The 15868-nt window shown below is 48.5% G+C and overlaps 1 protein-coding gene across 11 annotated transcripts in view; it reads right to left on the reverse strand.

The window, feature by feature from the left end:
* The window catches only part of CD44 (CD44 molecule (Indian blood group)), an 84881-nt gene that overhangs the window by 48434 nt on the left and 20579 nt on the right, over positions 1-15868 (reverse strand). For all 11 annotated transcript variants that reach the window (XM_059405802.1, XM_059405792.1, XM_059405811.1 and 8 more), the window contains exon 2: positions 1786-1951. In XM_059405802.1, the coding sequence (XP_059261785.1) occupies positions 1786-1951 (166 nt within the window). The remainder of the gene's footprint in view (positions 1-1785; positions 1952-15868) is intronic.

Below are 15868 nucleotides of genomic sequence, written 5' to 3' on the forward strand. Positions count from 1 at the left end.
GCAGGGCGTGTCCCACCTCTAAGTGCACGGAGCTTAGCCCGTGGGAGTCTGAGGAACTCCCCTTGCTTTCAGCAGATGGGAACATTTCTGTGTTTCCTAAGTATGTCTTGTCTGTATTTCACAACCCAAATTCAGTCTAGTAAGTCTACTTTCTTAGACTATTGGCCGAGTCAGGGCCATATTTAAGCAATTACCCTTGGGAAGGGGATGCATGGATCTGCTCCCTGGCCCGCGCTGGGAGCAGCGGACAGAGCTTCTCCCTCTGCTGCTCTCGGGTTCTCCCAGACCTAGCTCTGAACGCACGCGGATGTGCGTGCACGTCGGCCCTTTTTTTCAGAGCAGTACCGCTGAGTAGATTGTTCTACAGGAATGGAAATGTTCTGTCTAGAATCTACGCCCTCCAATCTGGCAGCCACTCATCACCTGGGGCTTGCGGAGCAACCAAATGTCAACAGTGTTACCGAAGAACCAAAGCTGAATTTTCTTTGTCATTTAGTGCAAATTGCCACATGGGGCTAGTGGCTACCTTCTCAGTGCCGTGTGGGAGTAAAGATTTTTCTTTCCGTTTTCAGGCAGAGAGACCCCGCTGCCACTCCTGACGTGTGTGCGTCCTCTGCAAGCAAGGGCCAGGGTAGGCATGTTGACATTACATTTCATGGTCTGAATAAAGCCTTCCCTGATTTGACTTTGAAAGAGCAGCCTGTGGGGCGCCTGGGTGGCTCAGTGGGTTAAGCCTCTGCCTTCGGCTCAGGTCATGATCTCAGGGTCCTGGGATCAAGCCCCACATTGGGCTCTCTGCTCAGCAGGGAGCCTGCTTCCTCCTCCCTCTCTCTGCCTCTCTGCCTACTTATAATCTCTGTCTGTCAAATAAATAAATAAAATCTTAAAAAAAAAAAAAAAAGAAAGAAAGAGCAGCCTGTTTTTGCATGTGTGTGTGTATGTTTAAGAGGAAGGGGAACCACTTTATCTAATGACATTACATTGCAAAAACAGGGGGGAGCTGCCAGCAGGCTGGAAACTTCAGAGCAGTTGCTCGGATTACCCAGAGCTCTTCTAGTGAAAACAAACCAACCAAACCACTTTGCCGTGGCTGTCACCACTACTAGGTCTTAGTGTCTCCCGCTCACCACAGGGTCGGAGGAAATTTAAACACACAGGGCCGCTGCCTGCTGTGAGTGCCCTGAGCAGCATGGCATGAACTGGGGTCCAGGGAGCTCTGTGATGTCCCATGCAAGGTCTCTCAGGAGGTCTCCTGGGTCCCTCTGACCACTTCCCTCTCGCTTAGAATAACACATCTTAATAATTTTCATGTCCTTTTATTTCTGGTCAAGCCAGAGAAACACAGAAGAGAAACAAACACACGCGAGACAGAGAGACAGAGAGAGGGAGTTGTTCGAAAACGCTGCTTTGAGCCAAGTCTGCTCAGCCAAGACTCCACCAGGCACATATTTATTTTAAACACTGTTATTTGGTTTATGTTTTCTTGTGGTTCCGACAATGATATTGCATGCTGCTTCAAAGCTGGGAGAGCGCTGTGGAAGCACTTTAGGCAAGAGGATTCCAGCTGCTGACCCTTAAGGGCCTCCTCTGGGCAACCCCACTATGATTCACAAACGTGTCTTTAGCTGGCTTTAAATTCCTGTTGTCCTACAGGTTCCAGGTTGACTTGGCCAAATTGATAGGTGGGGCCCACCCTTCAGGCAACCATCCATCAGCTGTCAGGGAGGAGCCTCTGAGGCCTAGGCCCCGCCCCCAATGCCCCACCCCCAGCTTTTCTCCTCCTACCTGCAGGTCTCAAACCCGACTTTCAGGGCTTTCTCCATCTGGTCCATGGTGGGCAGGCTGCTGTTGAAAGCCTTGCAGAGGTCAGGAGCCTCCGTCTTGGAGATGCTGTAACGACCATTCTTCTCCACGTGGAACACACCTGCATATCGGCAGGTTATATTCAAATCTGTGGGATGAAACAGAAATGGTACATACTTTTGCATAACTTATTTGGGAAGGATTAAGAAGTCTGTCTGATGGTAAATTCATTAAAAACAAAAACAGCCCATGGGGCTAATAATACAGTGTATGTTAATTTTTTAAAAGGTATAAATAAATAAATCTTTAAAAAAAGAAAAGAAAAGAACAAAACAGAACATCTCCATTGGCCAGAGCCTTCAACATTCACTCCAGCATTCCAAAGCACTACACACTAAGCTCAACTCTGAGCTAAGACACAGTAAAGGAGCATCACTCTGGCATTGTCTCCATTGGGTGCTCTACAAACAATTTTTAAGATTTTGTTTATTTCTTTAACAGAGAGAGAGAGAGAAAAAGAGAGAGTGACCGCACAAGCAGGGGGATTGGCAGACAGAGGGAGAGGGAGAAGGAGACTTCTACAGAGCAGAGAGCCCCCATGTGGGGCTTGATCCTAGGACGCTGGGATCATGACCTGAGTTGAAGGCAGACATTTAACTGACTGAGCCACCCTGGCATCCCTATAAACAAGTTTTTTTAAAAGCATATGACTTTTTTCTGATTCCTAAAGTAATACAACTTGTAGAAAACTGACAAAATTCAGGGAAATAATGAAGGAAAACAAGGTTATTACTACTGCCAATACTTGAAACATTTTGTTTTATCTTCTTTCAGTTTTCTGAATGTGTGTGTGTGTGTGTGTGTGTGTGTGTGTGTATACTTCTGTACTTATATAGTTAAAACAGTATTAAATGTACAGTTTTAGATTTGGGCATCCTTTTTTCTACTTTATCTTATACCATGAGCATTTTCCCACAATCATGTGCTATCCCTCCCTTACTTGTAACCTCTAATGCTTCTGGTTGCACCCAGAATAAATGTCCTCTTCATGGCTGACAAGACCTACAGGAGCTGGCTCCTATCTCCCTCTTGAACCCTCAGCAGCTCACTCTGCTCCAGGCATAAACTTGCCTTCAGTTCCTTCGGACATTCTGAGCACTTTGCCACCTTAGAACACATTATCTACCATGCCCTCTGTCTAGAGTGTTCTGTTCTCAGATCATCACGTTTTGTGTTTTAGCTCCACATCACTCCCTCTTAGAGGTCTTCCCTGAACATTGTTACCCAACCCACGCATCTCCCTCACTCACCCTGCTTTGGTGTCCCCACAACAACTTGTTTATTTATTTGTGCATTCAGTTATTATCCATCTGCCCTTCCTGTCATAGAAGCTCCAAGAAAAGCAAGGACCCTTTACCTGTTTATTTGGTTTCTCTAATTCTTAAAATAGTGTGATGGACAGTAGATGTTCAATAAATATTTACTGAATGAATAAATGGCTCCTTAAAATTTCCTACAAAACACACCTTCCACATATTGACAGATAGAGCCAAGATCAGTGGTTGGCTCCCAAGAGTTAATGGCATTTAAAACGAAGCCTAATGGCTATCAACTGCCTAAAGCATGATTTAATCCAAGGGCTCTTGTCAATTTTGCAGACATGAATCTAAAATCTCAATAAGGAGCTGAAGAATTATCTGCTTCTACCTGATTCTGTGACACCATCTCACAAGGCTTCTAAACCATTACTAGAAAACTCCTTCTTTTTCTGGGGCTGGGTTATCATCCCTAGTTGGCACTCCAGTGAACTCCAAAATGGAAAGGTGATGTCATTGAAACTGTCCTGGAGGAGTGTGATTTCTCCTGACCACGTCCTTGAGCCTCAAGTGCAGTCCTTGGCTGACAAAGAAGCTCACTGACGTTTCTGCTGGGCCTACCATACGGTGGACCACGGGCCAGGCCGGGCACCATGTTGGTAGTTAGAAGCCAGCTCTGGATTCAGACAGAACTGGCTTTAACTGACTCTATCCCTCAATGGGGCAGGTCCAAATAAAGTCAGAAGATCTTGCTTATGAATCAGTGAGAAAACTGAAGCTCAGAAAAATGAGTTACCCCAGGAAGTGAGCACTTCTATCTAGAACCTGTAGTTGATTTCCTGAATCTCAGCTGCTTTGTTCCTCAGTTCTGAGCTGATAGCCAGGGGAGGGGAGGCCTGTTACTGCAATGTCCTTGGGTCCCCAGCACCTCTGGGGTTCTGTGGAACCCCATCTTCCACGAATGCCAAGCAGTGAATGTATGAATGTGTGTATGTGTTATTTATAGGCAAAGAAACGGAAGCTCAGAAAAATTAATTTCCCCAAGTCAGCCAATGGCAGAGCTGGAATCCCATCTCCGGTCTGCATAGCACTGAAACTCAAACCACTCCAAACCACTTTGCTGTGGACTGGGATCCTTCCAGGTCATTAGAGCAAGCATCGGCTCTAAAGGGGAGAAGCGCTCCAAAACAAGGGCCATAGAAGGACAAACACTCGGCTGGTGCTGCTGAACTGAATCGACAACAACCGCTTTCTCCTTTCCGCGCAGGAAGCAGGTTCTAACCACCAGGAAGCGGTGTCTGATGATTTACAAAATAAGATGATGAGAGAACTGTGAAACTTCTGTATGATCTTCCTCGCCTCGGAAAATACTAAATGAAGAAGAAGAAAGGGAGCTTCGATAAGACAGAAGCCTCCATCAGTTGCTTCTCTTTTTGTGTCATTAGCACGTAGGTGCATTTTAAAAGCAGCAGGGGCGCCTGGGTGACTCAGTGGGTTAAGCCGCTGCCTTCGGCTCAGGTCATGATCTCAGGGTCCTGGGATCGAGTCCCGCATCAGGCTCTCTGCTCAGTGGGGAGCCTGCTTCCTCCTCTCTCTCTCTCTGCCTGCCTCTCTGCCTACTTGTGATCTCTCTCTGCCAAATAAATAAATAAAATCTTTAAAAAAAAAAAAATATTTAAAAGCAGCAGTCCTGAGGGGCCTGGGGAGCGCGTGTTTTTGCCTGATTCATTCCTTTTGGGGGTGTCCTCCAGCAGCTCACACAATGCCTGGCTGATGAGGGAGGAGGACAGCCAGGAGGGAACTGCACAAGGCTCTTTTGAAATACTGTTTGTTCTCACTGACATTTTCAGTTTTGGCCTTTGTCAGCCAGTCTTCACGCGGTGGGAAAACTGTCAGGCCGGGTGACGGCCCTTCCGGCGGCTTTCCTCGGCCAGCATACAAAAGGAAAACAGCCTCGCAGGCAGCTTCTCGGAGGCGAGGCTGCTCAGGGGAGGCCGCGGGAGCGGGGTGATCGGCCTGTCACTGTGTGGCCAGGTGGCCGCTGTCACTCCCGGGTTAAAAATAAAGTCTGAGGCCCAGACGGTGGTTTGGAGCCGAACGGCAGTTTCTGTCGTATTAAAATTCATTCTCGTTTACCAGCTGGCACCCAGAACATGCAAATGCAGAAGGAACCGAGACGTTTGAATAAAATGCCTTGAGTTCCATAGGCAGCCGCCTGCGTGACTGCAGAGACCCGACGCGCATGTGCCGTGTGAGCACGCCAGCCCGCGTGAGCGGCGGGAGTGCGTGCGTGCGTGCGTGCGTGGCTGCGCGTGCGTGGCTGCGCGTGCCTGCGGTCAGCCGGGACAGCAAGGACCAGGGGACCTCAACCTGCGGCCGCCCTCCGTGGGGCGGCTTACTCAGGGCCTGCGACATGGCAGGTAGCTGGCAGGGGCTGCCCAGGGAATGCGCAGTTCTGGGCAGAGGGGAAGCCCCACGGTTCACGTTAAGCTTCATTCAGCGAACGAGGCCAGATGGAAGTTCGCCACCAGGGCATATGCAAAGATGGCGCCCGAAACTTGCTGCCAGTCAGCTCTCCTCACGAGCCTTCTGAGTTCCTCCCTCTGCCTCCCTCTTGCCTTTGAGAGGGACCAAGCCTTCAAGGCTGTGTAGCCTTTCATAATTTATGAAGACTTTCCAACACGCTTCCTTCACACTGACGCAAACCCGAATTATGACTCCAAAGGCTACTAATGATACCAGCAGCAATAATAATAGCAAATACAGACCAGGCAGACACCCCTCTACACACTTCACAAGTACTCACTCATTTTATCCTTAAAACAACCCTATGAGGTAGGTGATATTATTATCCCCACTTTACAGATACAGAAACCGAGGTACAGAGAAGGGAAGAAACATGCCCAGGTTCACAGAACTAGTGATGATGAAGCCAGGATTCAAATCCAGTCAGTCTGCCGCCATGCATGCAACACACTTACCCACTGGGCTAATACGGCCAACTCCAACTGAAGTAACTTTTAATGACTTCCCAGCCTCCCCGATGCATAGTCTTTCCAGAATATTTCCAAGGTTCAGGGAAAGTTAGAACAAGATCGAGGTGTGAGTAGCTGTGGACCACAGATGACTGGACAGACACCAGCATCTCCGGCCAGGGCCACGCCACGAACCCCTTCCAGAGAAGCAGGGCTTAACACGTGTGTGTCTTTCTCCTGAGAAACAGAGGCTTCTGTGATTCAGGATCTGTGGTGACTCAAGAGGGCTAATACAGCATGGCCAACTGCATGTCTCACACAAGCATTTCCAGCTGAAAGTAAGTCAAGAATGTTTTCCGTTGAGCCCTCTGGTCTCCCATAAATCTCCTGCGTCATGTAACAAAGAAACGGTCCCAAGTCCCTCCCTCTGAGAGACCCAACAGGCAACATTAACTGTTCAAAGCCACTTTCGCATTCAGGGAGGAGTCTCTCCGCAGGGAGAAGGGCCACCCAAGCCATTGGAGTGCTTATGACTATAGGAGGGACAGAGGGGTCATGGGGTCCAGTGTTCAGGGTTTCTCAACAAGAGGTTTGCCAGGGACCTGTCAGGAAGTCTAGAACAAGGTGCTCTCCAAGAGTCTAACCTAATCCCTGGCACCAGACTTTGGCATACTGAGGACCTCCCACATCTGGGTTCGAATCTTGACACAGCCCCTTGCTTTAGGCTACACAGCTAGGTAGTTCCTTCCCCTCTCTGACACTCAATTTTCTCAATGGATGATGATACCAACTGATCCCGGTTTTTTAAAAAATTATTTTTATCTGACACAGAGAAAGAGAGTAATCACAAGTAGGCAGAGAGACGGGGGGAAGCAGACTCCCCACTGAGCAGAGCGCCCAAGGCGGGGCTCCATCCCAGGACCCTGAGATCATGACCTGAACTGAAGGCAAGGCTTAACCACTGAGCCATCCAGGCACCCCCCCGGATTCCGGTTTGATAGGTGATTGGCAATTAATTAAAGTCAATGGTTGCATACCTATTAGGCAGCTTATATACTCCAGCTAATTTAATTCCCACAAAAAGTGCTATGAAGGAGGCACTTCGGCCAAACCCTTTTAGAGACAAGGGAACAGAGGCACAAATAGATTCAATAACTTGACTCCAGTCATCCAGGTGGGAGAGGCAGGGATCTAACTTCAGTGCTGGGCTGCCAATTAACTATGCAGGGTTCTGGGGTAAACTCATTCTTACTTGGATAAATCCTAGCTGACCCATATAATACCATTAATCTTACCTATATTTTCCACTAAGCCACAGATCAAGGAAAATAGGTCTCTCTAGTAAAATCGGCCCAGCACATTTCAAAACCTTGCCAAGCAAGATTGCAAGACCGAAGAATGGTTTACCCAAGTCACTCCCCCCAAGTGGGAGAAAATCACACCATCTGCTGAGAATAGAGCACTGTGTAATTTTTCCCTAACATGCCATTATCTATATGCCTGCAAACCTTCCTGAGAGGTGAGTGGAGCAGGGGTGGTCTCACAGTTGACTAGCAATGGTGCTAGGTGACAAGAGGTTTTCCACCTTGAATCCACCAGTTGGTCTTAAGGGGGTGTCCATAAGCCTGCGATGTTGTGTGCAAGCCTATGTGTGTATGTACATTTTGGTGTGCACTTGTGTACCTGTAGAGGGGTTTGGGTGGGACAGACTCCCTAGGTTTCACTGGTTTCTCAAAAAGGTCTGTGAAATGAACAGGTAAAGAATTACAAGGAATTAGGATCATCCCAGGTTTCTTCAGTAATGAGAGATTCCAGGATTCTGGAATTTCAGAACTTCCTCATGGCCTTGTGACAGCCCAGGCTGTATGTCTCCCTCCACACTGTGTCCCCAGTACTCAGCACAGTACTGCCTAGAGTAGGCACAGGCTGAACAAACGAATGACTAAATGAGTGAATGAATAAATGAATATGGAGATACTCTAGCCTGCTCCCCAAAACTCAGGACAGGCAGACTTGGGAGGTGCAAAGAACACATCTCAGGCCCAGTCCCCAAGTGACATCTAGAAAATCACCAGCTGGGCCTTGTTGAGAATTCCCTGTCAGACGTTTAAAACGTCTTTCCCCTGAAGCACCTGCTTCTGAGAATCTCTCCCGTTTTCCCTGGAAGGGTCTCAGAGAGCCACTTTCAGTGTTGGAAGTGGCTTTATCGGTCTGAATTCTGGCTGTCATCTCTGCAATGGGCATCCTGTCATAGGACCATTCCTGCAGTCAGGTCTGGGAGAGGATGACAGTCATGCTTCATGGCAGGTGAAGGCCAGCAGAAGATGACACATAGTCATCCTATGCCCAGAGCCTCCTGGTCCTCTGAAACAGACTTCGCCAGATAGTCCTAAATGAATTCGTTGCTTCTCCATCATGAGTCCCCCAGATGTGCCTCATCCCTATTTGACATCTCCCCAAGAGGGATAAGGCAGAATAGGATTTTTTTTTTTCCTACTAATTTGGTCTCAGAGTCGGCTATGTGTCTGGGGGAAGTGGATTTTTCCTGAAGTTGGCAATAGGGCCAGCTCCTGGGACCTGGTGCCTGGAATAGTTCCCACGACCACAAAGACAAGCGTCATGACTCCCCCATTGCCAACACAGAGCCGTGTGAGCTTTTCAGCTTCTGCACCTCAGAATTCATTTCATTCTTGCCACCATTCCATGTGGTCGGCACCTTCATTTTCCCCTTTTAGGCAGGAGGTAAGTGATTCACAGAGAAGACAGGAGGAACCGGAGCTTGTAAGCAGGGGCTATGTTTCAGACTGGGCAGTCCAGCCAGTCACACTGAGGTGAGAACAGCACCCTCTGTGTGAAGAAGATGCTAGAACTATAGGAAGTCACTTATCCTCCATGAGGTTTCTCAAGTGCAGAGAGGTGAGCTCTATAAGAGAGCTCTGGAAAGAGGAATTGGAGCTTCCTGAATATTACTGTAAGATCAGAGGTCCCTTGATTCTGGGCCATGAGACTCAAGAGGTCAGGGCCTTTGCTCAAAAACAGGTTCTTCAAGAACCTGTTTGCTCAAGAACAGGTAAGGCTTCAGTGGAGGCCCTCCCCAAGGAACGTCCACCCTCTCCATCAGGAGGAGATTCGGAGGTCTCCCTGTTCACTGGCTTGCCCCAACTGTGGGCTGCCTACCTCTTACTGATTCTACCTGTGCTGGTCTTGTGATCCCCTTGGGGGCTGAGAATTCAACCTGAGCTACAGCCTCAGGCTTCCCCTGCCCTTTACAGCCTCTGGCCCATCAGGCAGGGCAAATGAAGAGAGGATCTTGGGACTTAGGGCTGGCTCAGGGCTGGGACACCAGACCACAGGCTGTCCCTGTGACATTTTGAGATGTTTTCTGCCCAGCCCAGAAATCTCAACAGATCAAGCTAAAATGTCAAGCCAATCAAGCCAGGGATGGCCCTTCAGGCTAACTGTGTCTAACACCATGAGCTCCTGGGAGGAGGTGGCAGGCAAGCTTCTCGGGTAGTGGCAGCCGGAAGCGCTGGTGGATTCCCCCACATTTTTCATTTTCATAGTGTTTATCTTGAAGTAGCCAGGATTCTGTTTCTGTCTTCTGATTTGCTGAGCTCATGTCTAAAAAAAGATTACACAACTCACAAACCTAACCGAACTGATTCTGATTAGAAGCAGGGAGGAAAAAGGCCAGTTTTTTTTCCCCAAGCATAATGGTTATTTGGATCATCTATGTTTAAAGCCAGGTGGGGCAATGGCAGTTTCTAAGAGAAAATCCAGAATAACTGAGCATCGTTCCCCAGCCCGTTGTGAGAAAAGCAGGGCCTTCGAGGTCCATAACTGCTAGAATCCTGACTCCTTGTTCAGTGCTCTCACTCTTGAACTGCTCTTATAAAAGGCCTGAGCAAGCTGTTCCCAATAAAGCCACAATCTACTGTCTTAACAGGACACGAAGAAACCATTCTATTCTTTGTTTCCGTCATTGTCTTTAAAGACCCCCAGTTTCTATCCAGGAGCCTTCCTAGCTCTTAGGGCCCCTGCTGCCACCCAGGCCCGCCAGGCCAGAAGGCTGGCAGCCTTCCTGCTGCCCCCACGTCACTCGCCCCCATCCCCTGACGCCCATGTGATGAGAGCCTGGTGAAAGGATCTATTGTTCAGGATCCACTTCTGAATGAGGCCAAAATCACACTCAGTGGCCGAATCGCCTTTGGCTGCCCAGTGCAGACCATGAGTCTTGGGTGACTCAGTCTCTCCCGGAATTGCCCCCGGAGGTGGGTGAGGGTTTAATGAGCAGAGAAAATAGTCATACACTATCATACCCAGAGAATTTCCTCCAGAAATGTGTCCTGGGTTGCTTTCAACTGAGCTATTCATCTCTTGGCACTTAGAAAGGAAATGTACCCCAACTTCTTGGCGCTTGGTTATACCCCCTGACCTTTCAGCCTCTTGTCCATGGACCATAGAGCCTGTCATGGCCGCCAACACCAAACCAGCAGGGGCCCATTACCTCTGCCCTCTCAGATGAGAGTCCAAAGGGATTTCTCAGTCACTATCCTGGCCTTTCCATGGAGGCCTCCACAGGTCTGACCCCGCGGAGCTCTGGAGTTGTTTTGCAGTCTGAAGAAAGACCCCACCCCTGCCTCCTTGTAGAGTGATGGAAAAAAGGGAAGGGGACAGGGTGGAGAAAGCCTGGATCCTGGATCCAAAAGAATCTTTCCGGCAAAGGAGAGTGTGTGTCCCAACACTGTCATTTCAGTACACAATTCTGAAGGTCAAGCAGTCTTCAGTGAGTGAGTGAGTGAGTCTCCAGGAAGAGAGAGGGAGAGAAACCACAGTGTGTACACCTGCATGTTGCCATGGCGATCAGGAAACACTCAGGTCTGGCCTTGAAACCTTTGTTTTCTTCTTTTTTTGATCATATCAGTTTTAGCAGATTGACTAACACAAAGCCAGGATGTGGTAAAATGAAACGAGAAAGCCTCTCTGGGACCCACACGGGGTTTTTCCTGATGCAAGGAGGGGAAAAAAGGGGTCCCACTCTGGTAACTACATTTGCTTGTCCTGGTGTAGTTATGATTCTGGCTATATCACCTCGTTCTGGTTCAGCTTTTGCTCGGTCTGCTGCCCGTACTTTGAGGAACTGGTTGACTGTACTTAGTTCAAGGGAGGCCCTTCATGAATGCCGAGGCAGACCAAGGCTGTCACACACAGGTGGGAGCTGCATTCAGGGGGTTCGAGGGTCGCTGATGCGCTTCTGAGCCCCAGGGCCCCCACCTGGGAGGAGGAACTGGTTTTAGCTTAAATCCTGTTAGTTATAAGCTGCATGACCTTGAGTAACTCACGCTAGCTTCCAGGTTCACACCTCACCTTCCTCCCTCCCAGGACCAAATAAGGACTTAGGGAACACTTGGCGCCTGTGGGATAAAAGGTGGGGGGGGGGGCTGGTACGCACTCCAGGGACAGTACTGAAATCTCAGATATCTTCTCAAAAATCCAATATTAGTTTCGGGCGCATTTGGGCTCCAAGCCCTGGGGAACAGACAGATAGAAGTGTATAAGCCAGCCTTAGTGATCTTGCCATGTGGGTGGCTTCATTCTCCAATTCCACTTCCCAAAGCAGTTCTGTGAGGCCCAGCAGGTAAATGCCACGGATCCATTTTCCAGATGAAGAAACTAAGGAACAAGAGATTCAGAGACTCCAAGTCTTACAGAGCCTGAGTAACACCCAGACCTTGACTCAGATTGTCAACTTCTTCCGGTTTCCCCCCATTCTTGGCAGGGCTCACCTTTCCATCTCAGATTGTCAACAAGCAAAGGGAAAAGGTGAGTGCTAGAGAGAAACAATCGTTTTCAGACTGTCCCTTACCATGAAGTCTTAGGCAGAGCCACAGTATTTAGGACAGGTGAAACCAGACCTATTCCAGGGGCAGCGGGAGTGAAGGCGGAGGGGCAGACCCCAGATCCTTGACCCACCAGCTGTTTATTCTTGCCCAGCCCCCCTGCCACCCTACCAGTGGCCCTGACGCCCTCCACAACGCTCTGGGAGGCTCACTCTGGAATTCTCTGGAAACCACTCATAGCAATGTTAACCAATCGGTAAGGCCAGCAATGTGCCAGCAGCTCCAAAGCATTTGGAGCCCTAAGAGGGTTAGTCACTCCTCGTGATAGCTATGGAAACACAGAGTCGGAGCGCTAAGTAATTAGCACAGGCTCACAGCTCAAAGGCTGCAGCCCAAGTGAAACGCAATTGTGTCAAAATGCTTTACAAGTGATATAGGCTTAGTATGACTATTTTTGTATTTTTTCCCCCTCAGTCTCAAGAATAAAATTACTTTGCTTTTTAAAGTTCGGCAGAGATTGTCCCAAGCCACCCTCATCTCCTCCCCCAGTAGCGAGGAGACAGCACAGTCTGATTTTCCAATGCTATTTTACAAGGATGGGATTGGTCTACAGTGTACTCCACAAGATTTCTAGAGTCAGACATGAGGGTGAACTGTTGTCCTTCAAGAGAGCGCCATTCAGATAGAGGGGAACAAGATGGCCACCAGTCCCTCGGGAACCCAACCTCACCACACAGCCTGGTGCCTCTCCAACTTGGATTTGATTTCCTCTGGCCTATCTCTTTGAGCATCTTCACAAGTGTTGAAGGACAGGTTCTGGAGTTTACAGAGCTGCTAGTCTGAGTCACACCTTAGTCCAGGAGACATAAGAGACTTTACACCTATGACCTCCCCAGACCATCTTCAAGAAGTCAAATTATCATCCCCATTTTGCAGATGAAATAAGTGAGATTCAGAGCACAACCGACCCACCTGAGTGGCAGGGGCAGTAGTCAAGCCCGGGGATGACACCTGGTCTTTGACATGAGTCAGTATTCTTGAACCACACTGGGGGCCTGAAACGCAAGTGTGCTGTAGGGTGAGGTTGGGAAATGTTTGTATGGGCAGCAGATTCAGCAGCCTGGCCCCTCGTCTCTTTGCCACTGCACTGCTTGACTCGAGGAGCTTCCAGGCCAGTTTCCAGTTAAAACCCCTCGCCAGAGAGTCTGCAGGCCACTGGGCTCATATTTATTAGTACCAGGAAGATAGAGCAGGTGGATGGAGGCTCCTACTACTGGCTCCTCCAAAGGGGGTAACTCACGGACCAAATGAGCTGGGGAGGATTTCACAGAAAAATTGGCCCTGCCCTGGGACTTAGGGAGCCCATGTCCTAAACAGAGCTGACCACCCCAGGACCAAGATAAGCTTGATGAGCGGCCTGGCTTTCCACCTGGCTGTGAGGGTAGGTCATTACCGCCACTCTTCCCGTGACAGTTCACACACCCCTTCGACTGCTAGGCTTTAACCTAACCATTTTATTAACTCTTTCTCTCTCTCCTCTCATTCCCACTGGCTCTGTCTCCCTCTCAGGTGCTAAAGTGAGAAGCTGTGGGCATTGTTGGGATGCACGCACAAGACGCAGGCTCTCCTTCCCAGTCCAAGAACCCCACTCCTGTTAATTCTTCACATGCTTTTAAGAGTAACACAAATGTCACAGAGCAGAAGCCCTATGGAGGGAGAGGCTGGATGGTAGGATATTTTTAAAAATCTGCGCCAAACAGATTTCCAGGATCGGTATAGTTGCAATTGCCCCGTGAGCTAATAGCTTGTAATTCACACCTCTTCCTGGGCTTTCCATCTGTGAAATCTCATCTGTAACCACAGATGCCAGTCTTGAATGCCAGGCTCCAGAGAACTTACTGCTGACAAGCTTTTAAATCTGACTCAAGCCACGGGGTTTGGACCAAAATCTTACCACTTCATGTTCAACTCTGGTGGGCCAAAGACAACTTCCTGCTTTTAAGGAACAGGGCCCACGCACAGAACCAGGAGCCTTGAAAGTAGAGGAAGTAACAAATGACTCTTCTGTGAAGTTGCTAAAAGAAATAGGACTTGATTTTCCTCAAAATAAATGACCGTCGGACATGGCAAGAGACCATACCTGGTGAAAGCGAAAGCTCGAGAAGTGCTCTAGAAACATCAGGGGGAGGATAACTGAGCCTCTTCCTATGAGATCTTGGCCTTCCAAATCACCATTAGTATCCCCAGGGCATGGTGCAAGGTATGAATTCAAAACACCTTCTAGAAGGTACAAGTGTTACGTACCCGATAGCTAGGAGCTAGGGAGACATACAAGGTCCATGTCATCATAAGACCTTAGCTTTTAATGTGGGAAGGCAGACAGTATATGGGTAAATGATTAATAATAAGGCAATTTGGGGTACTAATAGTGCCTCTTAGAAAATAAAAGGGGGTTCTAAAATAGTGATGTGGGGCCACTTTGTCAGGCAGTCTGTGTGGTCTGACATTTCTATAAACTTATGGATGTATTTTACTCATTTTTATGGGGCTTTGGGTGTGATCAGATATCCAGCCAAAGGAAATTACTCCCCCACAACACACACACACAGATAAAATTAGATACAGAATTCATCTTTGTCTTCCAGGGTCCACACAAGACATCCCTAGGATTTGGGCTTTCGAAGGAAGACAAGAGAAGCTTGGAAGTTCCAGTCTCCGGCAACTGAATGATTTAGTTTCTGAGATGAGAGTTCCACTGTGGTCCTAAGCTGGGGACAGAGCTGGAAGAAGGGGATGCATGAGCCCAGAATCCTGGGATCATGAACTGAACCAAAAGCAGCCGCTCAACTGACTGAGCCACCCAGGCACCCCACAGTTTCTTAATCTTTAAACCTCAGTTACTTTGCTAGTGAAGTGAAGGTAATGCCTACCTCAGGGTGATTTAAGAATTAAATAAGGGAAAGCACCAAACACTTAGCAACAGAATTGACACCTAGCAAGTGCCTGGTACTTGTCAATATTATCCAATCATAAGGTAGTTCCAATATAAGGTCCCTCTTACTCTGGCTTCATTCTTGATTAGCTGGTCAACCACCCATTGCATCCTTGGTGACAACCACTCAGGACCTCCAGTTAACCAGGAACCAGGAGCCTAATTCTCCAGCCACATGTCTCTTGCTCTACATAATCGTGTGCTATCTGACAGAGAGTCTGTCTATAAATCTTCATCTTAGGAAGGAGCCTGCCTTGAAGTGGGTTCCACTGGGATGACCCCCAATTCATCTCTGTATCCCCAGTGTCTGATATACAGTGTGGTGTCTGACAAATGTCCCTTTGGTTTCAGTGGGAGAAGCATGAGGCTGAGAATCCAGTGACCTGGGGTCTGGAGCCAGACTTCTTCCTGATACACTGTCAGTCCTGGGAGAAATTACTTTATTTCCCTGGGCCTTAGTTTCTTTATCAGACAAGTAAGAGTTTGGATCTGGTGACCTCTAGCTCCCCAGCTGACCCAGTCCCGTCTCTAGGAGAAGTCTATGCTTCTTTCTAACTCACTCCCCTGCTCCCCTGACCTTTCTCCTCCCCGACCCCCAGAACCTGAGTGGCTCCTTCTTGCCTGCAGGACCATGTCTCTGCATCCTGGAATCCAGGCAGCAGTGGTGTGACCGAGCTGCTGACAGTAATGTGTCAGGCAAGGTACATCGGCCGGCAGAAAGAGACAATAGACAACACAAGAGAGTGTCACCAGCATCCTGCTCTCCAATTACACCAAATAAATGCCTTTGAGCACTCAGAGATTAGAGCCTCCCCGATCGAAGCTGGAGGGAAAGAATGGTTTCAATTAAGAGAAACAGCAGAATTACTGATTTCCTTAGAGACACTCCTCCCAAATTACTACAAACAGCCCCAGTGCTCCCTACTGTGAATTTCAGTGTCA

The sequence above is a fragment of the Mustela nigripes genome, chromosome 1, assembly GCF_022355385.1.
Source record: "Mustela nigripes isolate SB6536 chromosome 1, MUSNIG.SB6536, whole genome shotgun sequence".
In the NCBI taxonomy this organism is placed as follows: Eukaryota; Metazoa; Chordata; class Mammalia; order Carnivora; family Mustelidae; genus Mustela; species Mustela nigripes.